This window comes from Saccostrea cucullata, unplaced genomic scaffold, assembly GCF_032062105.1.
Source record: "Saccostrea cucullata isolate Sc308-1 unplaced genomic scaffold, CSIRO_AGI_Scuc_v1 ctg243, whole genome shotgun sequence".
Classification (NCBI taxonomy): Eukaryota; Metazoa; Mollusca; class Bivalvia; order Ostreida; family Ostreidae; genus Saccostrea; species Saccostrea cuccullata.
The window spans coordinates 81,283-106,679 of record NW_026924631.1 but is presented as its reverse complement, the minus strand read 5'-3'; the positions used below and the strand labels follow the sequence as shown (position 1 = coordinate 106,679).

General features: G+C 33.6%; 2 protein-coding genes across 2 annotated transcripts; both read right to left on the bottom strand.

The window, feature by feature from the left end:
* Positions 1-298: 298 nt before the first annotated feature.
* On the bottom strand, positions 299-17,110 carry LOC134266895 (uncharacterized). Its single transcript, XM_062749099.1, has 11 exons — positions 17,028-17,110; positions 16,642-16,725; positions 14,221-14,435; positions 13,885-13,977; positions 13,149-13,361; positions 12,601-12,788; positions 8,511-8,978; positions 8,193-8,230; positions 2,419-2,519; positions 1,450-1,578; positions 299-455 (listed from the first exon to the last, which is right to left on the bottom strand). The coding sequence occupies exons 2-11, from the start codon at positions 16,703-16,705 to the stop codon at positions 426-428; spliced, it is 1,539 nt and encodes a 512-aa protein (XP_062605083.1). The 5' UTR covers positions 16,706-16,725; positions 17,028-17,110; the 3' UTR covers positions 299-425.
* On the bottom strand, positions 15,498-16,648 carry LOC134266896 (vesicle transport protein SEC20-like). Its single transcript, XM_062749100.1, has one exon. The coding sequence runs from the start codon at positions 16,528-16,530 to the stop codon at positions 15,853-15,855; it is 678 nt and encodes a 225-aa protein (XP_062605084.1). The 5' UTR covers positions 16,531-16,648; the 3' UTR covers positions 15,498-15,852.
* Positions 17,111-25,397: the final 8,287 nt, after the last annotated feature.

Genomic DNA, 25,397 nt, shown 5'->3' with positions numbered 1-25,397 from the left:
AGACACATGCTCTGAGCATGTGCCTGAAATGCTGGATCTGACCTACAATTTCTGAGAGTTTTATATATAATAGGTCCATTTCCATATAACCATAAATCCAAAACAAAAACAATATTGCATAGATGTTCCTTTAAGGGGATGCACAACCAAAACTTTGCCTTATATATGACATTTCTTGACTTGAGCGTTGTTTCCTTGAATTTCCTGTATAACAACTTGTTGCCTTTGGATGACTACGGTTTATTTATTGTTTTTCAATCCATCAACTTAGGTCAATATAGAACAATAAGACATTTTTTTAAAAACTGTTTTATATGAAATTCAAATATTTCAAAATGCTACTTATAAAATGACGAGCAAATGAACATGGAACTTTTTTAAGATAAAAAAAAAAACAACACTCCAGAAATGGCATTCAGTCTTCTTTAAGAGTAAATACTGTGATTCTTGAAGACCTGAAAGTAAAAAAATATAGAGTAAAACACATTTATAAAGAACACGCTTATACTGCATTGACGCTTACAACAACTGCATTGACGCTTACAGCAGTCAATGAGTGATTTTCATTCCCCTACATTTTTAGATATAACAAAGCAAAATTGTCCATTCCTGCAAACACTTCGTTATCAGCTTGTTTTACTTAAGTGAGGAACTACACCTGTACATGTGTTAATCAAAAGTCTTAGATGATATCACCTCTTTTTAAATAATGAATTGTTTCAGAGTTTTACAGAAAAACTTTCCTGAAAAATAATTCTTGGTACCAGTCTCCCGAGAAATGTACTAAAAAAGGAACTACTAGTGATTCGAAATATCTTTATAATACTAATATGCCATCTTCGCTAGCCAAGGGTTTCTGATATGCTCCTCTCCTCATAATCCCTTGGCATACGGTGAAGTCAAAAGACAGGATTTTTTTTCCGTCACATGATCTCGAATCTATCAGGTACGCACAGATTGCGTCATCGCCAGAAGTAAAGACACGTGTTAAAAAAAATTAAATCAAAGTTTTTTCAAGAATAATTAAGAAGCAATAAATGAATTATGTTTATTCATTATTTATAGAACAAATCTGAAGCTTCAATATAGATTCTTAATCACATATTTAGAAGATATTGGATGACACCATGGCTATTCATAGAATTGAATGTTATCTTACGGATCGTTTACTTGCGTTTTTCATTTCCCAGATTAAAGAGTGAAGATGTATCCCGAACGCAAATATCGTCATTTACAAAAAACAATTGCTGATTAGTCGACCTGTATGTACTGAAATCCAATCAGAACTCTGGACAAAAATCCTGATTTCTATGAACACCGTAGGCCAAGGGTTTATGAGGAGAGTAGCGTATCAGAAACCCTTGGCTAGCGAAGATGCTAATATGCATACTTTTCACTTTCTTTACTGTAACAAAAATTTGATGCTTTATAAGATGATAAAATGTTTACTTGGCTTTTAAACAGCTTGACAACACAAAATGGTGTAGATTGCTGGCGTCTGTGGATGTTGATATCTGGCACCTGATATCTTTCTAAAGTAATTTCACCACCCGATGAATCCGAGGTAAACTCTATTTGCTGAAAATAAATTTATCTCTCTGAGATCTTTAACCACTAATTATTAATGATCTTGGCTTAAAATATTTAATTTCATCCTTGAAGCATGCACTGGTACTTGAGTCAAGAGATGTACAAAATCTTATAGTAGTATGCTTTTAAACACTACATTTCTAAACATATATTTGATTAAATTTGTAATTGTATTCTTATTTTTTAAACAACTTCCAATCACTTTATAATTACTTATTTTTGTCTCGTGCTGAAAAATTGTAATGACAACACACAAATTTCAATCAACACTCTGTTTTACGGGAGGTAAATCTGCCGGTTTACATTTTTTTCTGCGCATCTTTTTTCATATGAATGTTCATGACATATTACATATAGCATACCAGCATTTCTACATAATATGAGTTGTAATTAATTCATTGAGAAATTGTTTTAACTTTGGAGGGAGATTGGACATGGGCGGATCTAGAGGGGGGTCGGGGGGGTCAGGAACCCCCATGGAATTTCCAAGGTTACAAAATGTATATACTAAAGCAAGAAAAAAGTTGCCATGGACCCCCCTGGTAAATGCGATTATGTGTGGAATAGGTAGGAAAAGTGAAAGATTTGAGGCAAAAGAAGTCATAACCCCCCCTCCCCCCTTCCAAACACGAAATAGGTTTGTGACGTTTGGGCGAGTGTAATTTTTTATTATAATTTTTTTTTTTTGCTTGTCAGGAAATTTCTGGGATTGTTTTTTTTTTTGACTGGGGTGGACCCCCCCCCTGGAAAAAAATTCTGGATTCGCGCCTGTTGGAGATTATAATATGCATTATTCTGTAGATAAATTAACTGATTTGTTAGTTATACCTGCTGGTTGTCATTTTCCAGGTCTGAAAACTTGTCAATGTCAGAAACTGACAATTCTGTATCACTTAGGTCTTCCAGTGTCACAATGTGCATATCTTCTCCTGTCAAAGGTTATCAGAAAAACTCATAGAAATATTCAACAGAATGCTCAGATGATTGCAAGTTAAACTAGTGCTAATTGTAACGGGGACCGTTACAGATGTTCCCCAAACGCTCCCCAACTCCCTTTTGGTGCCATATTCCCTGTAAGCTTCATTAAATAAGACAACCTCTATGCATCTGAGATTTTAACAACATTAACAAAGAAGTGTACAAAAATCATTTAAACTTTAGCATTGCATGCGTGCATATGTGAATGCATCATGACCACATCATCTTGTCTACACAATCTATATTTTTAATATACTGAATATTAAAGTATTTAATCCAAAATTATTTTTTAAAAAATACGCTCATTCAAGTGTATGTCTGATTTTACTCATTTCACGTGCACGCACGTGCATACATGAGCATGGTGACCATACCTTCTTGTAGAAGTCCATTACATCTATCTATGTTCTAAATTCCACCCCGTTTGGGTGAAAACTAAGGGAGTTATAGCTGTTTAAAGTTTCAGCCAATCAGATTGCAGCACATGTACACGCACGTGTATGCATGTGCATGGTGACCATACCTACATGTAGAAGTCCATTATATCTATCTACGTTCCAAATCCCATCCTGTTTGGTTGAAAACCAAGGGAGTTATAGCTGTTTAAAGTTTCAGCCAATCAGATTGCAGCGCACGTGCATGCACGTGTTTTCATGATAATTGCTTTATTTCATGTTGAAGGATATCCTAATGCATGGCTATGTTCAAAATTTCAAAGGATTTCGTCAAAAAACAAGAAAGATATTGAGACTTTAGTTGCAGCCAATCAGAGCGAAGTGCACGTGCATGCGCGTGAGATCTTGCTATTTTCACCATGTCGTCATGTCTATACTACTAATATATCCTCACATAATGAGTTTCAAAGCATTTCATTTAAAAATAGAACAGTTGTGGCTATATCTATTATATTGGTCATTTCACGTGTTGCACGTGCACGCTCTTGCAAGCACGTGCGCGCAAAATGACCTTGATTCCGCAAATCTACATAACATGTCTACTAACCCTAAAAAGGTTTTACTTACATCGGACGAACAGTTTACAAGATCATTCCCGGACAAAAAAGTTCCAGGAAGAAGAAGAAAAATAATAATAATAATAATAATAACTAGTGCTAATTGTAACGGGAACCGTTACAGATGTTCCCCAAACGCTCCCCATTTCCCTTTTGGTGCCATATTCCCTGTAAGCTTCATTAAATAAGACAAACTTTATGCATTTGAGACTTTAACAACGTTTACCGAGAAGGGTACAAAGTTCATTCAAATTTTAGCATTGCACGCATGCGCATGTGCGTAATGACCATATCATCTTGTTTACACAATCTATATACTTTAATATACTAAATATTAAAGTATTTAATCCAAAAGTATTAAAAAATACGCTCATTCAATTGTATTTTTGATTTTACTTATTTCACGTGCACGCACGTGCATACATGAGCATGGTGACATACCTTCTTGTAGAAGTCCATTACATCTATCTATGTTCTAAATACCACTCCGTTTGGTTGAAAACCAAGGGAGTTATAGCTGATTAAAGTTTCAGCCAATCAGATTGCAGCGTACGTTCATGCACATGTACGGTTGTGCATTGTGATCAAACCTTCTTGTAGAAGTCTATTATATCTATCTATGTTCCAAATCCCATCCTGTTTGGTTGAAAACCAAGGGAGTTATAGCTATTTAAAGTTTCAGCCAATCAGATTGCAGCGCACGTGCATGCACGTGTTTTCACGAAAATTGTTATATATGATGTTGTAGGATATCCTAATGCATGGCTATGTTCAAAATTTCAAAGGATTTCATCAAAAAACAAGAAAGATATTGAGATTTTAGTTTCAGCCAATCAGAGCGAAGTGCACGTGCATGCGCGTGAGATCTTGCTATTTTGACCATGTCATATTGTCTATGCTACAACTATATCCTTATATTACGAGTTTCAAAGCATTTCATCAAGAAGGTAAAAATTTACGCCGATATCAATTAAATCGGTCATTTCACGTGTTGCTCGTGCGCGCTCTTGCAAGCACGTGCACACAAAATGGCATGTTGACAATGTCATCTTATCTACATTTATAATATGTCTACATATTCTAAATATCAAAGCATTACATCGAAAAATGTAAAAGTTACAGCAATTTCAAGTATATTGGTCATTCCACGTGTTGCACGTGCGCGCTCTTGCAAGCACGTGCGCGCAAAATGACCTTCGTTCCGCACATCTACATAACATGCCCACTTACCCTAAAAAGGTTTCCCCTTAATCGGATGTGTACTTTACAAGATCATTCGCGGACAAAATTTTCCCGAGAAGAAAAATAATAATAATAATAATAAGAAACAGAGTAAAAACAATATGTTCCCCAACTTCGTTTGGGGAACATAATAATAAGAAACAGAGTAAAAACAATATGTTCCCCAACTTCGTTTGGGGAACATAATTACTGACCATTTCATGCATGTTGAAATATTGCAAATGTACCTTGTGAAATTATATGGGGAATATGACACGAACTGAAAAACCGATCTGGAAAATTTCACTTTTGAAAAAAGATTTCTATTCAGGTATTAAGACTGATATAAACTTTAAAGCATATTTTTGGGCATTTTCTTTATCAGAAAATGGAAAATTGTTTTAGTTGCAAAGAAATTTTGGCAGTAAAAATTTGCTTTAGAAAAAGGTTCAAGTCCTTTTTTATGAAACAAGAGGCCCACGGGCCTTATAGGTCACCTGAGCATTATGCAACAACTTTCCAGTAACAGTGTATTGAATTTGATTCATGTTTTAAGCCAGATGCTATATGGCATTCACAATTTTGAAAGAGGCACCATTGATCATCATAACAATAAACTTAGCAGTTGCTTAGCTTGGTTACTGAATACCCATACACAGGGTAGGGGAACAAAAATGCACTCCAACTAATCAGTAATATTCATCAATAATCAGTAGTGCCCCTAAAACTCTGACATAAACCCCTGACCCTAGGTTGCACAAATTTTTAAAAGGCATCCTTAAAATTGCCTATAAAAAGTAAATAAATGTTTTATATATATAAAGGACCAGATTTCAAACAATTAACTTATTTTCAGTATATAAGTAGAGCCCCCCCCCCCCCCACCCCTGACCCTGGGGCATTGAATTCACAATTCTGCAAGATTAGGGCCCTTGCCCATCTTAACTATATAGGTAGTTCATCTGCTTCAGGCCCGGAGACAGAGAAGAAAATTTTCAAAGATTTAATGTTTTTCACTATATAATCAATAGAGCCCCACCCCAACACCAGAACCCCAGACCCTGGGGCAATGAAATTCATAATTTTAGAAGAGGCATTCTTGCTCATCATAACTATGCACTTACTTAGTTTATTTAATACCTAGGAGCAGAGAAGAAGATTTTCAAAGAATTCATGTATTTTCATTTTATAATCAATAAAGCCCCCCCTCCCAACACCAGAACTTCTGACCCTGGGGTCATAAAATTCACAATTTTTGAAGAGGCACTCTTGCTCATCATAACTATGCACTTAGTTAGTTTATTTAATACCTAAGAGCAGAGAAGAAGATTTTCAAAGAATTCATGTATTTTCACCATATGATCAATAGAGCCCCCCCCCCCCCAACACCAGAACCCTTGATGATAGGGCCATTAAATTCACAATTTTTTGTTGAGGCACTCTTGCTCATCATCACTTTGCACTTATATAATTTATTTAATACCAAGGAGCAGAGAAGAAGATTTTCTAAGAATTCATCTTATTTCACTATATAATCAATAGCCCCCCCCCCCCAACACCAGAACCCTTGATGATAGGGCCATTAAATTCACAATTTTGGTTGAGGCATACTTGCTCATCATAACCATGCACTTAGTTAGTTTATATAATACCTAGGAGCAGAGAAGAAGATTTTCAAGGAATTCACATATTTTTCACATATTTTCACCATATGATCAATAGAGCCCCCCCCCCCCCCAACACCAGAACCCTTGACCCTGGGGCCATAAAATTCACAATTTTTGTTGAGGCACTCTTGATCATCATCACTTCGCACGTAGATAATTTATTTAATACCAAGGAGCAGAGAAGAAGATTTTCTAAGAATTCATCTAATTTCACTATATAATCAATAGCGCCCCCCCCCCCCCCCACACACACAAGAACCCTTGATGATAGGGCCATTAAATTCACAATTTTGGTTGAGGCACACTTGCTCATCATAACTATGCACTTAGTAAGTTTATATAATACCTAGGAGCAGAGAAGAAGATTTTCAAGGAATTCACATATTTTCACAATATAATCAATAGAGACCCCCCCCCCCTCCCAACACACACACACCAGAACCCTTGACCCTGGTGCCATAAAATTCACAATCTTGGTTGGGGAACATTTGCTTATCATAACTATGTACTTAGTTAGTTTATTTAATACCTAGGAGTAGAGAAGAAGATTTTCAAAGAATTCATGTACTTTCACTTTATAAGCAATAACCCCCCCCCCTCCCCCACCAGAACCATTGATGCTAGAGACATAAAATTCAAAATTTTTGTAGAGGCACTCTTGCTCATCATAACTATGCACTTGGTTAGTTTATTCAATACCTAGGAGCAGAGAAGAAGATGTTCAAAGAATTCATGTAATTTCACTATATAATCAATAGAGCCCCCCCCCCCCCCAACACCAGAACCTTTGACCCTGGGGCCATAAAATTCACAATTTTGGTAGAGGCACTCTTGCTCATCATAACTTTTTACTTACTTGGTTTATCTAATACCCAGGGGCAAAGAAGAAGATTTTTCAAAGAAATCATGTATTTTTACTATATGATCAATAGAGCCCCACCCTAACACCAGAACACCTGGCCTTGGGGCCATAAAATTCACAATTTTGGTAGAGGCACCCTTGCTCATCATAACTATGTACTTTGTTGGTTTATTTAATACCCAGGAGCAGAGAAGAAGATTTTCAAAGAAATAATGCTTTTTCACCATATACTTATTTAGCCCCGCCCTAGCACTAGAACCCCTGACCCCAGGGCCATGAATTTCACAATTTCGGTGGAGGACTCAATGCTGATTACAATCATGCAAAGAGTTTGACTGCATGATGTCCAGGAGTAAAGAAGAAGATTTTTAAAGATTGCATTATTTTTGTGGTTTTGGCCCCACCTCTCAGGCCCCAGGGGGGCAGGGATCATGAAATTCACAATTTTTGCTCCCCTTCACCCATAGATGCTTTGTGCCAAATTTGGTTGAAATTGGGTCAGTGGTTGCAGAGAAGAAGCTGAAAATGTTCAAATGTTAACGCACGGCGTACGATGGACGACGGACGACGCACGACGACGGACAACAACGGATAGCAATAGGTCACCTGAGTTTACTCAGGTGACCTAAAAATATTTATGAAAATGAAAAACAGAATTTTTAAATTTTTTTTTATAAATATACTTGTAAAACCTGAACTTACAGAAAAGAATTTCTTCAAAAACATATTTAAATAATTCAAAATGACTTATATCTGTGCTAACTTTTAATTCTTCTTTAACCTAATGAATTTCTATTAAATATACAGATCAATATTTTGAAGTTTCAAGTTCTCAATAGTCTTCATGAGTTAATATTCTTACCAGCTTTATCAATATCCACATCTTTATCCCTTTGACACCTGAAATATACACCAGTCACAGTTACAAAATAATGTAGTTTCTACGGAAATGCATGAGAGTATAACAGATAAGAAATTTTTAATGCAAAATCATCCCAATTTGAGACATGTACAGTGCAGCCTCATTTTTATGGACACAAATAATCTACACACTTTACATTCCGAAAGAATTTTTGTGGAACAGAATGAATATTTTAACCTACAAATTATGAAGAATCTTGATGCTTTGCTTAGAGGCTCAACTGTACAGTAATTTAGAGTAAAGGAAGTTTTTATTAACCTTGTTTCCATCTCAATGTTCAGATCCTCTGGAGAATTTTCACAAGGAATGTTCCTCCTAGATGACTGGTCCTCAAGAGTCACTGAGGGCATTTCCTCAGAGGACAAAGCAGTATTCAGGTCCTCACAAAACTGACCCTCCCGAAAACATGAAGCCTTGGAATGTTCAGAAGCTATCACTGTAGAATCGGGAGATTTCTGGGATGTTGTTTTTGTCACTTTCCTTCGTAGAAAATTTTCATTATTTACACCTCTTCCTGAGTTCACATTTAAAATCTTTGGCTCAACAGATTTATTACACAAACTGTTCCTAGATTTTTCAAATTCATTGTCATTTCCTTCTGACAAAATGAAAGTAAAATTTTCAATTCCTGAGCAATTTTTGTCTCTGCATGAGTTACAATGATTATTTTGATTTCTACAAGAGTTTATTACAAAGTTCCCATCCTCTGCAGTGTCTGCACTGCATCTGAAAAACAAAATCATACATGTTACATTTTCATTCATAAGTTTTGTCAAGCACAAACACTTTTTCTTCAGAAAAAAAAACAAAATACTATCTCTTTTAGTCAATAAAGAATGATATATAATTAGACTCTGTTACATTTGTGGTTCATTACTGTCTGAACATTCAAAATTCATGCTTTCAAATTCCTTCTCTGCTGTTCTTGAATTTGTTAAAATTATTTCAATGGAAGGATACATCATATCTTCAATAATAAATGCACATTTCTTGTATCCAAGTCATAAAGTTTCATGCCCCTTTGAAAAAAAGCCAGAGAGAAAAAAAAAATATTGAATCAAAGATGCCTATAACCAAAATCTTCTGAACCTCTGAAAAACATTTTCATGAATTTATCTTTCCTATATCATCTCCAATCTGCAATAATGGCCTTGAACCTCACATCAGGCTTTTCAAGATAAATAATGATCAGTCATTATGCCCTAAGCATTCAGTAAGTAAAAAAATCTCAACTATTTAACTGAATTCCTGATATCATTTGGAAATGAAAATCACATATGCCATGGTGTCCTTGACCTTTGACCTAGTAAAACATCAAAATTTACTTTCAACTTCTAAGTTAGATACTCGATAGAATAATTAAGGCATTTAAGACTTAGCTACTGCATTGAACGCCTGGGTATCAATTCCATCAAATGTTAAACAATATCATTTCACAACTCTTCCAGAGGGGTATAAAAATCATAGAGGTTTTTCAACAATTTTCAATGCATCAAAGCCATTTAACTGAATAAAAGCTGATACACAGATCAAAATGTTTTAATTCACTCAAAATGTCATTCTATCTGGCCTTCTGAATTAGTTCAAAAGTTTCAATACAAGTAATATTTTTGAATTGTTTTTTTTTTATTGATAAAATCCATGAAATATCTTTATGAACAGTTAAAATCATTCATGGAGATGAAAATTTGATTATTTTATAGTACAGTGTATTGTATTGCACTAGTTTTTCCTCAAATCAAACAAAAACTGGTACTACCACTTTAGATAAAGTTTACTGCACTTAATTTTTATGACTTTAAACAAAAAAAAATTGAACAAAAAGAACCTATATAAAATAACCAATCATGCTACCATGCAACAACAAAATTAAGGCCACAGAATGTAAACTTTCTGTTTTTGGTTCCATTTTCAAGGATGAAGTTAGTCAAGCCAGTTTAACACATATTAATATACAGCTCAACGCACATTTTAAGTGCACTTGGTTTTTCGCACAAATTAAGGTCACATTGTTATGATGTAATATTGTGTATCGAGGCATCAAAATACATCTTAAAATTATTTTTTAACATTATTTGAGCTTTATTTCATTTACTAAAACATAATTCACACATATCAATTGGTAGAACTTTGATATTTTCATGGCTGAAAAATAATAACTATTCTCATTTGCATTTTTGTGGTGTCTTGCCAATTGCAGCTGTCTTTTTTTCTGTTCTTTTGAAAGCAATAGCTCTTGGCAGAAACGTAGACACAGGCACAGTTTAGCTACTGTAACTTGTATTTCCTGTACATTTTGACTCTTTAGCTCGGGGTGATAATAGTATTTTTCATCTGTTTGACTGCTTTGTATTTTAATAAGGTTAGATTTATCAGAGTCAACTTCTAAAATCTAAAATCATGAGAAATTCATCCCATTACAAAATTCTAACCTTTCAAACTAAATACAAAGAAATTTTCCTTTTCATAGAAGGAATTTACTATTTTAAAAAATTAACAATACTTCATTATCCCACCCTGTAGTGTGGTTTCCTTCTGCAATGTTATCCCTTTTCTGGCACTACATTTCGACAAAACCAAGAGGAGTATGGTAAATGAACAAAGAATTTTAAAATATACTCACCTTTAAGAAGAAAATTTGAAAATTTCAACTACATGGTGTCAAGGAAAGCTTGTTTTATACAATTTGTAAAAATTTATGGTAGAATCGTATAGTCGAAACATCGTACCATATACATATACATTCCCCTTAAAACAGCCACTTTGAAAACTTAAGATAATAATTTTAAAAGACATCTATGCTTGAACATTATATATGTAATATAACAAAGGGTTATGTCATTGTAATGCAGTTCGAAAAATGGTAATATTTATTACAACAATGTGACCTTAATTTGTGCAAAAAACCCTGTGAGCTTAAAAAGTGCGTTGAGCTGTACTTTGAAATATTATCATTTTTTTAAAAACACTTTTTCCAGGCCCAAAGCCTGATATATGTACTACTAAGTATGCATGTCTTTCTTGTTTACTTTTCATTCTTCAAAAACAGCATACATGCCAACTTTTGAAAATTCCCATGGGGGATTTACCACGTGACGACAATTTTCAAAGCTTTAAATTCGCGACATTTTGTCGTGAAATTAAATGATTATGAAATGATTTTTTTTAATTTATAATATTGATATCACTTATCAATAAAACTCAAGGATTAATTTACCACAAAAAATGTTTTTCTCACTCAAAATTGAAATATTTTTGCTAAAATACTGGTGCCTCTCTCACTAAAGAAGGGGTGTTTAGTTACATATATAAACAACTTTTTTTCTTTTTGCCAGGACAGAATTTAGTGAAAAATTGAAAATTGTACAACTTTAAAATCATTTTTTTCAAAGGCTAAAAATAAATGAGGTGTTGATACTGTAAAGTCCTGTTTCTAGAAACATTTTTTATTTATATTTCAATTAATTAGAAATTCTAATAAGATATTAAATTTACAGAAATTTATACCACCTATCCAAAACAAAATTATTTTTTTTTACAGTCATGAAATTTGTCAGGCTTGATGGTGCCATGTGGGTATTTCCTTAAGTCATGCACATAGATCTACCTAACATATTACTTTTGGGAGAAGGGAGGGAAAAGAATTTCTAATTGACATACACTTGATTGTTTCATCTTAATTTTTTAATAATATTTTAACTGGCAAACTTTACAATATTTTTCATTATAGGTAGATAAAATCAGCAGCTATGCTTTATTAGTTTTCTACTTTCGTTTTCAAAAAACGATCTCTTTTGATTCCGTTTTTATTGTTTGATTTGCATTCTGTTGTCTTTAATTTATATTTTTAATAAAATGACAAACAACTATCTAGTTAATCTATGTGTTTCACCTTGCATACCCTTTAAAACTAACAAGATAATCCCCTAATTGCCCCAAGCTATAAGCTTCTTGCTCCAGTGGACAACTTCGTGCGTTCAAGCGTGAAGTGATTTCCTGTGTCTAGGCCTAATTAACATCTGGTTAAATAAACAATGAAACTTATCTGTGTGCATTGATTAAACAAGTCTGACATTGTTATCCCGATTGTCAAAATTCAGCGGTAGGGAATTACTTTTAAAATCGGAAATTTTGGTGATTTTTTTTTTCAAATCGGGAAACAAGGGCAATTTTGCTTTCCCGATCGGGAACGCGGGATGAAAGGGTAAAATCGGGAGGATCCCGCCTAAATCGGGAAAGTTGGCATGTATGAAAAACAGTCGATACAAAATAAACTTTCAAACAGAAATATTGACAAGAAACAAATAATTTACATTTCATGACCTGAAACTTTTTCTGTGAAAATCACCTTCTTGGTGATAAAGATATAGTATTGGGGACCTGTACCCGGTCTTGGGTATTTGAGGGATCCACCATTGCAAGGAGTTCAAGAAGGTCATCAGAGGTCAAAGTTGACTTGTCATGGATAACATCCAATAACATCTGGATTTCTGGAGCTTGCTGGCAGTCTTTCAAGATGTCAGGATTTTCCAATATCTGATATAAAATTTTTTTTAGTCTTTTTGCTCACAGACAACAACCAAATATGAAAACAATCTGCAAACTGTATGTATTAAACTCTTCTATCAGTTTTAAGACAGTCAGACCTATTTATCTTTAACTCGATGGGTTAAAAAACTTCAAGATACCTAAGAATTCAAGATATTGAGGTACAGTGTACTGACTTTGACATATTCATGTTCTTTACATATTGACTAACAATTATATCTTGTGTTATCATATATGCTCTATACATATTAAAAGAAAATCTAACCAAGAAAAGTCAAATGTATGGAAAGTTTTTATGAATCCCTATGTTATCAAAGGTATCCATAGGGGCATACATTATTGCTTTACCTGTGCTAACATAGGCTCAGGAAAATAGCCCTGAATCTTGTCCACAAACCAGGTACACATCTTCTGCAAGGCTTCATGAAATTCTTCTCCGTACTCTTCTGAAAACTCCTCTCGAAAGTAAGCCTCAGCTCGTCTGCTGTTGGCGAGTAAGGGGAGGTAAAACTTTCGGAAGTTCATGTGAACCATGTGGAGCCGAGACAACTGCTGAGGACACTGATAGAAATGACATTTTTTAAAATAATATTATACAAAAAAATATAAATAACTTGAAAAATATAACAATTTTTTAGAAAAAGTTCAATCAAGTCATTATTTTACATGCAATTTGAAATGATTTTGTAAGAATTTAAAAAAATGAAAAGCATGTACCATTTTTTCAAAATGTGTTTTTGATGAGGATGCGTCTCTAAATGTATTTTTTTTAATGTACCGGGTATATGTATTGTAACACAGTACCAAATTTATAGCAGCTAATATCTAATACTGTAGAAGTACTTTTTTCTGCGTAGTATTAACTTACGCTATGTACGCGGTCACAAATTTTCACAGAAAATTTGTCAAAGCATACTTAATATAAATGCAAGGCATATAGTGACAGTCTAAAGAAGTATGTCTACAGTATAAATCACCCCTTTTTCTATGCAACCAGGGTGCTTAATATGATAAATATGGTACATTGTATTTTGCAGTCTTTGAGATTCACTTTGACTATATTGCATTGTACAGATATACAAACCACTTCTGGGAATTCAGGCTTCTTACGGGGGAAGTATTTCGTTAGCTTTGATAGACAATCCTTTTCTTTGTTCTTGAGCATATGTAGCAAAACCTAAAAGAAAAAACAAAATTCAGGAATCATCACCATTATGCATATTACACCATGCAACTGATGAACATTAAGATATTACTGTCATTATTAAAAAATTCTTATGTATTTTTATAAAATCAATCATCTAACATCTCTTTTAAATTATTATCAAAAAGCTTTTCACCATTTCATTTATTCTGAGTTTAAATGTTAAAAAATGATACAAAACCTGAAAAAATTGGTTTTATCAGTACCGGTACTCACCAGCATTTTAAGACCAACAACTAGTTTGGAATAGAGTTTAAACACAACTGCATTGGGACACGACACATAAATGAAGTCCATTAGATCTACTGCAAGCTCTAATTTGATTGGATCTGATGGGAAATTGTGGACGATGTCGTGTAAAGTACTGCAAGCCAACTGGACATCGGATACTCCCAGGTCAGACAACTGTCCAGCAAATCGGGACAATACAGCTAGATGAAAGTATTAAAACATCTTGTATAGTGGATAGCTTTAGAAATGTTAAGAGGGTGTCATTCAGTGAAAAGCCTTTAAAAATTTCATAAAGTCTGAATTAATTTTTTCTCTAATTTAGGTTCATAAATCCTCTGCTAGGTCATATAAATTTTTTGAAATTCTTTAATTCTTATGATTTTCCAATAGAAATTATTTTTTTAAGTAAAATACAAAAAAATTAGAGCATAACTTAAGGGCACAATTGGACAAAAAAGATAATTCAACTTGACAAATTTATATAGGAATAATAGACATTTATGTCGTTTAAAGTTATCTCTCTTATCAGAGTATCGATGAGCCTTAAGCTATAAAAACAATTTCATATACTGTATCAGTAGAAATTTGAGAGAAGATTCGATTTTGGAATTTCTAGCAAGGGTGTTGAGATCACTAAACAAAGACATCAGCAACAATTTATTCTACATAAGAGGTTACATTTAGGTCTTAATGCACGATAAAATAGCCAAAATTACTTCTTGCTAAAATTAAATACAGGGAAAAATTTAAAATTTGTGTCTCCTGAAAAATTCTACTTTGACAGTAATTTCCATTTCTTTTAGTTAAAGATCAGGGATTTAAGTAAACTCCTTCATCCTTCTACATGTTCTAAGATTCCGAACCCTCTGACAGTGTTTCGTCCCACATGAATCAATTTTTAACACAATGCCTAAGTTTTTGAGTTTTCTCAAATAAACCTTCATATCTTAAAGTTCTAAAAATCTTTGTTTAATGTTGACTCTCTCACATACCTTTCAATTTAAAAGATTCAAAAACCTTAAGTGGTTAACTTTAAATTCCCACTTTTACCCATAAATAAGTTTTCCTGCTCACAGTTGTATTTTGAGGGAGCCCAAACCATCCCGGCCCTTCCATGTTTTTTCTGAACATCCAAAACCTCCACAAAAATGCTTTGCTGATATCCAAGTATGTTTTAATGAACTTAATTAAAAAAAATATAATATATGCCTTTTTTTCATAATTTATTCATTAAATTCATAGATTATTTGCTATTCTTCACGTATTATTTTTCACATAAATTATTCATTTTCATTGCACATGTTCAAAATTAATAAATCGATCCATAATTATTAATCACACCAAAGAATAAGTGTAGCTACAGTTTTTGAACCACATTTAGCATGTTTAGATTTGCTAAGTGAACACATACTCCAATTCATCAATAAGTAATATGCATCAAGCAGTACAAAATTCCTATACAAATCACAGGTAAGGTATTTAAAATAAACCATTAATATTAAACATTAATTTGTGATCTTAAAATTGTTCCTGATAATTCAAGTCCATAAACATTGATGCATGTGAACCATCTTACATTACCAATAAGCAAAGTTTTATTTTTTTTTTTAAATAATCTTACCATAACCTTTTCTTAATTATGTACAAAACAGTTGCAATGAAAAACACTAGAGCAAGAAATATCAGAAATTTGTCTGTAAGTTGTCTACGATTGTATTTTGACAATAATTTTTGTGAAGTCCCTATATGAGCTCCCATGTTCTTGAATTCCTCCATTGTATCTGTCACTGTACCAGAGCTCTTGATCAATGTCCCTTTCGTAGCCTCACTTTGACTCAGTTGCTCCGTCAATTTCTTGTTGATGCCATATAAACTTTCTGTAATTGCTGTAGCTTGTTTGACCAAGCTCTCTTTATTTCGTCCCCTCTGCCTTATGCCTGAACCTCTGGAGGTCATCAACTTTTCAGTATTTGCTTTCTCCATGGCAAACTTGGCTGTTAAGTTGGACTGTCTGAGAGAGGTGATTATATTAGACAATCTATCTTTATGGTTTTCCACATCTCTCATGATGACTTGTCTGTCTTCTTCTAAATCTGCTTCTATTCCAAACACTTCCAAGTCCTCAATTTTCTTCTGAAGTTTTCCGATTTTTAGCCTTGCATCTTTGTTTAGATCCTCCAAAATATCTTCCGTCAAAGCACACTCACGGATGTCCTGGATCAGTGCTTTTATTTCTAAATCAAGCTTCACAATTTCTTGAAGACAAGATCTTACTTCAGAATCTTCTGCAGCCATTTTCACTAATATACCAACGTTGTACCAATAATAACTCTAATTTAAAATTCACAAATAAAGAAAGAGAGAGGTTTGTGTTAGAGCTGTTGATTTAAACATAAAATACAGTACCCTCTGTCACTGTTTTTAGCTGGTTCTTCACAGAGTATTCTAAAATCCACTTCACTTCTTCCATGCTTCATCTAATGTGAACAACTGAAAAGTGAAATAAAAAGATGTCTCTGAATAGCTAAATATAAAATAGTAATGTTGAAGGAGATGACTGTTAAACTCATTAAAAAGATAAATATTCTTTTCTTCAATACAAAGATAAACATAATTTGCTATCTATCTGTGATGCACAAACTACATTACTTTTTTCAATTGTGGGAACAGCATTCCTTTTTCCCATATCGGATCATTGATATCTTTCAACAATTTCACAATATTATGAGATAAAATCTTCAAATAAAGCCTAACTGATCTTAATATTTGGTAATTTAAGTAAAATGTTATACCTTTTTCATTCAATCTTTTTCTAGTATCGCATAATCAAGCTTGTAACATCAATTTCTCATTTTCTGATCTTCTCCACGCAAGCAGTAAGGATGGGTCTAAATACCGCAAAATTTCAATATCACACTTATGCGATTAATTTAAAAATACCATTTACTAAAATATTTTAAAAATGTACCAGTTGACAAACTGTTAAAACAGCAAATCTTGCTAACAATCAAAAGTAGTGAACATTCTTTTATTTCATATTTATTTATTTATTTTCTTTTAAAACTTTCCCACAAAGAGTTGGAATTTCGATCCCGATCAATAAGATTTTTCTATTTTGCATTTTTAGCCTTTAAATTACCTCAACCTGAATTTTAGATGCACTATAAAATTAATATAATTCAACAAAAACTACTTACTTGCAATCAGGGAACTATATGTCCCTGGTGCGATATACTGTTAATAAGGGGAGAGAGAGAGAGAGAGAGAGAGAGAGAGAGAGAGAGAATTCCATGTCTTTTAGAAAATGATTACTTTCAAGCCAGGTTTTCAGAACAATTTTGAATGCAGACTAGCCATAATAAACAGAATCATAAGAATAGTCATACTATTTAAGATAATTGATACTTAATATTGAAGATAATATTTATTTTTTTTTTTTTTTGGATGGATAAAAATAATTTATAATGATCGTAATTTAGATGTGGTAAATGTGCAGAAAATTTATCTTATTTAATTTTTCGATGAGTATCATGAACCATAGTCAGAGCGCTTTGGGGTCGTCCCTTCGCACAGTGTTTTTGTAATAAAATCTTCATAAAATCAAACAATTCTTTTTACTTTAAAAAGCGTATAAATGTTGAAAAAAATATGAACAAATTTGGTGATTTCAAAAATATTATCTTGAGTGGAATATCAAAGTTATCTCTCTTTTGTCACGTCTCGGGAAATCCATACAACAAATTCTTGAATCTTTATAAATTATAATTTAATATCCTAAATGTGACCAAGTGTTTTCCATGAGGGTACTCCAATCTTCTTTGCAGAGTAACTGTTGTCTTTAATAGACATTAGGATATCTGAACCGATGGTAGAAAGTCAAGATATTCATATCAATTCAAAATTTACTTTAACTTGCACACACCAGCATTAAAAAATGTTCAACTATAATCATTTACAACATTAATCAGAAACAGAAAAAAGAACAGCAAATTGAAATTAACCTGTTTGACTTCATATTGTGAACTTTAGAAGCGTATTTGAGAAATTATTTGAAAAAGTGCAGTATCGAAAGTGAGAAGTGAATCCATGCATTTTACGTGGAAACACCTTTTACATGTCTTACATAGAATGAGGTAAAAATAAAGCAGCTATATATATTTTGCGAGGTTAGCACATTTTCTCAAGAGGGTCGTATATGCTCCCGGCTTTGAAAAATAGAGAACATCAAGAAACTTGTGCATCATAAAAACAACAACAATCCAGAAAAAAACAAACAACAATAAATAATTTTAAAAAAAAACAAACTAGAAGATGAAGAAGTTTGTTTCGATGTTGCTATAATTGCTCAAGACTTTTAAAATAGCTTTAAAAGCACAGTGTTATATAATGTATATACATGTATACAGTGTGTATTGTATACACTATATGATATTGAACACTTCTTGTTCAAGATGAAAAAGGATTGTCCTATCTCTAATCACCTGTCTAATCCCAGAAGTTTTGTACTCAAAAACGAACTTTGACCTTGAAACCACGTGATCCTGCCCCACCAGTTCTACATACTGGCATTGGTCTTGAAAATTGATAATATAAAGGGATTTGGCTCGGCAACAACCTCAAACTAATATCAGAACAGTTTACAAAACATTTTGATGTGTTGATACAAGCAGTTGGAATATTGAGCCAAAGGAAAAAAATCAGCTACCATCGAGTTACCCCCCCCCCCCCCAAATATTGTTACGGTCAAAATATTTAACCACTCGTGTGTGGTAAATTGTTCGAGACTCAAACTCTAATGCATGTCAATTCTTTTTTAAAAGAATCGAACAAAAACAAATGAGGGCGAAGGGGTAGATCCGAACCCACAGTCGAAATTACCAAAATGACCTTGATAACCACTTCACTTTAAGACGCGCATGTTTCATATATAAAAGTCAGGATTCACAGATTTCGGGCCCATAAGAAAAGAACCCCCTTTTTTATATGGAAATTTATTTGGGTTTTCAAAAACGCATTTGGAAAAGTTTACACCCTTTTGTTTAATTGATTAAAGCAGAACATCCATTTTGATAAGAGATATACTTAAAAGACCTTTTACAGTCATTTATAATCAGCTCTTTCAAAACCACTTAATTAATACGCAAATTATCTTCTTTTGTCAATATTTTTGAAACTTATTTTGATAATTTGACCTAAAATTTTACACCCATATTTTTTGCCTGTTATAAACTGTGGATATATTAATCTCTTTATAAACAATGTAAAAAGCAAAATAATTTAAAAAAAAAAAGAAAAAAAGAAAACTTTTTTTCGGATATAAACTCTTTACATGTACTTTATAGGAAAATGCAGATAACAATGTGATATTCTGATTGAAAAAGCAGCGCTTTTTATACACATATTTCACAGAAAGATATAAATCATTGATGTGACAATAAATTATCGCTCTTTCTATTCTCTTAGTCAATTTTCTTCATATCATGGTTAAATTGAAAAAGATAAATTATTGAAGTACATGTAAGTAATAATCAGACTTCATACAATTTTCCATTTGAATCCGGTGCATTTGATGACGAAAATCAATGTTGAGAATTACTTTTTTTTTAACGAATATAAAGCAGAGGGTCATTACCCTTTAAGTGGAAATTAACACCTAACGTGGGTAACCCCCCAACCCCCAAGACAAGGGGGGGGGTCCCGTAAGATAAAAAAAGCGATTTTTTGTGAAAATTTAGATTTTAAACTAAGCCACTGCCAATAAAACGAAGCTCATGAATCGGTATGTAACCTCCTCTGCATGTGATGAAAGATTGTGTAATCATATTGCATGAATTGTTGCATTTGCCCTTTTCTTCTTTGCAAGCTGCTTTTTACATGTGAAAGTCGGTCAATAAATATTTAGGTTCAACCTTTTTGAGGTATATATCATAAACCTTGACGCTTTTCTAAACACATTGTTCTAGCGAAATGATCTCAAATTATTCAGGTAGTTCTGGATATGTACAGTTAAACTTTGTTTTCTCGAATGAATAATACAAAAGCCCCCAATTTAATGCCTTCACCGTATATATTGATGCCCGTATTATTTCCTTTATTTTCAACTCAGTTGGAAAGGGAGGGAGGTCAATTTCATATGATGCTATATATAGCTTTTGACTTGATCTTGAAACAAAAACATTTAGACAAGGTCAAGTACAAATAATTATCCAAAATTTATATGTCTAGTCTATCTTTACAATAGAGAAATATCAAAATTTGAATTTAAGTCAAATGCAGCGTTGGGGGGGGGGGGAGGGGGCTGGAGGTCGGGTGAACAAGGTTAAGGTCAGGAAGATCTTGTCCGAACTTGAACTAGGTTGGGGAGTAAACAGTTTATCAAAACGAAGACTGTTTCTGAACCCAATAGTTAAAAATAGCAAAATATACTGACATATGACCGATGAGTTTTATTGCACAGTCTTTCAAACATATTGGGGGAGGGGAGAGGGTTACTCGATTTGCGAACGGCATATTTCTTTATATGTAAGGATAGCTAATTAATACATGTAATTGTATATCATAAAAGTGCCCAAAGCACAATGGGCTACTTTGAGCAGTTGTTTTATTGCAAGCAGAGTATTTTGTTTGCTCTGTATTTGTTGCATTTGTAGCGACACTTGTTCATCATGGACAAAAATTGCCTAACATTTACAGTCATGTTCTTAAAAGATAAAAAAAATTCTAAAGCATAACCGCATTTCTTGAAACAGTATAAATATAATAACAAAAGGGATCCTTTAAAAAAGAACATCGGCTCAGAGGCAGATGTACACATCTGTTCTGTTTTCTTTGATATGGTACAGTGTGCCTCGTATCAGGACAAATATGAAGTATTTTATGTAGAAAACAGGTTGTGCCCTGCTTTGAATCAAGGTTTTGGGCCAGTCACATGTCGGTAAAAAATAGCAACCTTCTGACGAACTTCAGACTGCGTATGATTGTTGAAGTAAAGTAAAGAACGGCAGCTAGCGGATAGATAGAGAACAAGATGAAACAAGAAAAATTTATCACTACCATAGATGCTCTTGGGAATGGGGAGGGGACTGTACCCCTACAATCTCCCACCTCATTATTTTCATTAAAATAAAAAAAAAACAAGATGTGTTTGTGAAACACGGATGCCCCCGTATGGCAACAAAGTGAAGGTTAAGCTTTCTCAAATGCAGATCAAATATGTTGGTACCTAAAGTAAGGCCTTTGCACATGAAATACAGATGTGAAATATAAAACCCTAGCATCACCTGTTCAAGGGTTATGGCCAAGGTTAACATTTTTAAAGGTAGGAAAACTCTGGGGTCAAGGCCAAAGGGTCAAGGTTGTTGGTTTCTGAAGAAAGGCCTTGTCTCAAAGATTACATATGTAAAAGTATGAAAGCGCTGGCCCTTACCGTTCAAAAGTTATGGCCAAGGTTAAAGTTTGTAAAAAGTAGGTCAAACTCCAAGGTCAAGATCAAAGGGTCAAGGTTCTTGATATCCAATGAAAGGTTTTGTCACAAGGATTACATATGTGAAATATGAAAGACCTAGCCCCTACGGTTCAAAAGTTATGGCCAAAGTTAAGGTTTGTAAAAAAGTAGGTCAAACTCTAAGGTCAAGGTCAAAGGGTGAAAGTTGTTGATATCCAATTAAAGGTCTTTTCACAATGATTGCATATTTAAAGTATGAAAGCCATAGCCCTTACCGTTCAAAAGTTATGAAAAAGGTTAAAGTTTTTTCGTAAGTACGTAAATCTCCAAGGTCAAGGTCAAAAGGTCAAAATTGTTGGTTTCAAATGAAAGGTCTTGCCAAAAAAATTTGATATTTGAAATATGAAATTCCTAGTATCTACCATTTAAAAATTAGGGCCAAAGTAAAAGTTTGGATTTTTTGTGTAATAGTAGGTCAAACATCAAGGTCAACGGGTTAAGGTTCTTGATATCAAATGAAAAGGTCTTGCCACAAGGATTAAATATATGAAGTATAAAAACCCTAGTCCTAACTCTTAAAAAATTATGGTCAAGGTTGTATTTTTAAAGTAGGTCAAACTCCAAGGTCAAATGATCAAGGTTGTTGGTATCTAATGAAAGGTCTTTCCACAAAAAATACATATGTCAAGTATAAATGTCCTGGTATCTACTGTTCAAAAGATATGGCCAAAGTAAAAGTTCAAAATTTTGTGTAAAAGTGGGTCAAACTCCAAGGTCAAGGTCAAAAGGTCAAATTTGGTGGTAACCAAAGAAACGTCTTATCACAAGGAACACACTTTGGAAATATGAATGTCATAGCTCCACTAAATCAAAAGTTATGGGCAAGGTTAAAGTTTTTGAGGACAAACAGACAAAAAACAAACAGAGAGACAGGCAGACAGACAGACAGACTGACATGCCAAACACTATATATCCCCGAAACTTCGTTTACGGGGGCATAAAAACAACAAAAAGATGTGTTTGTGAAACAATGATGCCCCCGTGTGACAGGTTATAGCAAAGGCTAAAGTTTTTTTCAAATCAAGTAATACTTCAAGGTCAAGAGATGAAAAATGTAAACCAAAGACTTGACTCCTTGAATATCCTGTGAAATATGAAAGAATTTCTGATTTGTTGAAGATATTTCTTCAACATGTTTCACATGTGTATTTCTTGTGACAAGGACTTTCTATGGGTACTGACATATTTGACCAAATGGCCTTGAATTTTGACCCACTTTTGCCAAATTTACCCAACTTTAACCTTGGCTATAACTATTGAAAATTTGGTGATAAGGCTTTCATACTTTACAGATATTCATTGTGGCAAGATTTCTCTATGGATAATAAACATTTTTGACCATTTGACTTTTGTCTTTGAGTATGATCTGCTTTTAAAACATAGACCGTGACCATGAATTTTGAACAGCTAGTAATAAGGCCTTCATATTTCTCAGGTGTATCCTTTCTGTAGATGTTTACAATTTTGACCTTTCAGCCTTAACCTTATAGTTTGACCTACCTTTGAAAAAAAACCTTTGATCATGATTTTTGAACAGTTGATATTAGGGCTTTAAAATAGTTCATGTGTTCTTTATAATAAGGCTTCCCCCTGGTTACTATTAATTTTGACCTTGACCTTGAAGATTGACCCACTCTTAAAAAATTAAGTGACTCTAACGTTTGAACTGTAGGTGTTTGGACTTTCCTTTGGACAATTATTCATCGAGACAAGGTCTTTCTATGTCCGGGTAACAACACTTTTGATCTTTAAACCTTGACCATGGAATCTGACTTGCATTTGATAAACTTCGCCATTAGCTGCCATACTGGGGCATCAGTGTTTTACATACACATCTTGTTCTTGATTATCTCTCCATAGAAGGCGGTACTGGTTTGGCCCTTCGGTGGACAATGTTGAATCCCCTTTCCTCAGAATATTTTGTGGCAAGTTATACACTGTTGTATGTTGCGAAAGATTCATTCGAGATTCTTTAAAAATCCTTATTTTGAACCTCACCTCGCTCCTACATTCAGTTTTGAAAATAATGTATCCTTACGTAACGTCGGTCTCTCCGAGTATCACATTATTTTAATTCTCAGATCATTGTCTCTTTAAACTACGCCCTTGTTTTGTTTGAAGCTAGCGATAAAATAAATCTTAAGCTTAAAGTTGCAACACGATGTTCACATAAATACCCCCAAATCATACAGACGAACTCTATTTACGAAGCATGGAATTTGCTGCTGCCAGGTGCTGGGTAATTATTTGATCTATATCAAAGATTTCTACTTTCTTTTTACTGTTTTTACACAGGAATCCACTCCAATTTTTCAAAAATAACTGCCAATAAAAGCTAATAAATATGCAGCAAATATTGAAGATATCAATGTATAAATATTTTTAGTTGCTGAGGATTCGACTTGGATAGAATCGAGTTTTTAAAGCACGACCTCTTAGCACGGAACGAAAAAAGACTAATGATGTGGTTCATAACTTCATATACTAGTAACGCAGACACTTGTTGGGGGTAATTCATGAAATATCAACAAAATTAACTATAATTGTTCTTTTGATTCGTCTTTGATGGAAATTTATCAAACATTCAGGTCAGGCTAATTTTCAACGGAGCATCGAGATCATTGCGATTAAGATATTGGATGAATAAAATACACTTTATTCATATTTTATCTAAAATCGTTTTATTTTATTTTCTATCGGTATGTTCCGCAAAATAATTAAAATAATATCTAAGAAACAATATATTACGTAGATGTATGCAAGTGTCATTTTTCATCAAGGTTTCTTTTAGTTCCTGGTGGAACACAGGACCTTAGCAACAGTCCTCTCTGTTTTTAGCAGCTTTTTCAGTTGTATACAAGTGTGGTTGTTATATATTGTATTACAAAAGACCAAAAGACGTAAAAAAAAAAACCATATGACCAATTGGAAAAGGACATGGGCGAACAAGGCCCAGCCCTTGGTTTCTATTGATATATGAGAGTAAAGTTCTTCTTATTGAAAATATAAAACCCAACAATTTTCCTCGGAAATTCTCTAAGAAGAGATGTTCATGTAGTTTAAAATTAAGATAAAAACCATGGACATCGTTTCTTTCATCGTCGCAAGCCACGGGTTTTGTGGAAATAGAATGGACACAAAACCCTTGGCTTGCTACGATGCATTACTTAGATATTTTAAAAAGGGGGAAATTGAGCGGGGTAGATGAGAGGGGCAGAACATTTTTTAAGTTTTTCTCTGTTTTAAAAAAAGAAACTAACAAATGAAAAATACTCAAAGTTCGGTGCAATACGAACCAAAGGCGCTGGTTTTGCTGCGATCGATCCAAAATTTTTATTTAAAATGTTGACCGAACTCTAGAAACCGTTCCAGAATGAAGCAAAGCATGCTTACAATTGAGACGCTCTATCAACACTGCATTAAACAATATACATTACCTGCACCGCATAATTTATTTTACTCACTGGGTATATTATGTAACGCCCTGGTACCACCTGTATAGGTGTAAATCTGTCAAACAATTTACCCTCTTGTAACAAGAATGCACGGCAGACAAATTACAGATGATTTCTAAGGATGAAAAGATAAGTAGCAGAGAACATACTTTTTTTGCATTAAGTCTCACCAAACCTTGAGGTATCCTCAAAACCAAATCTCA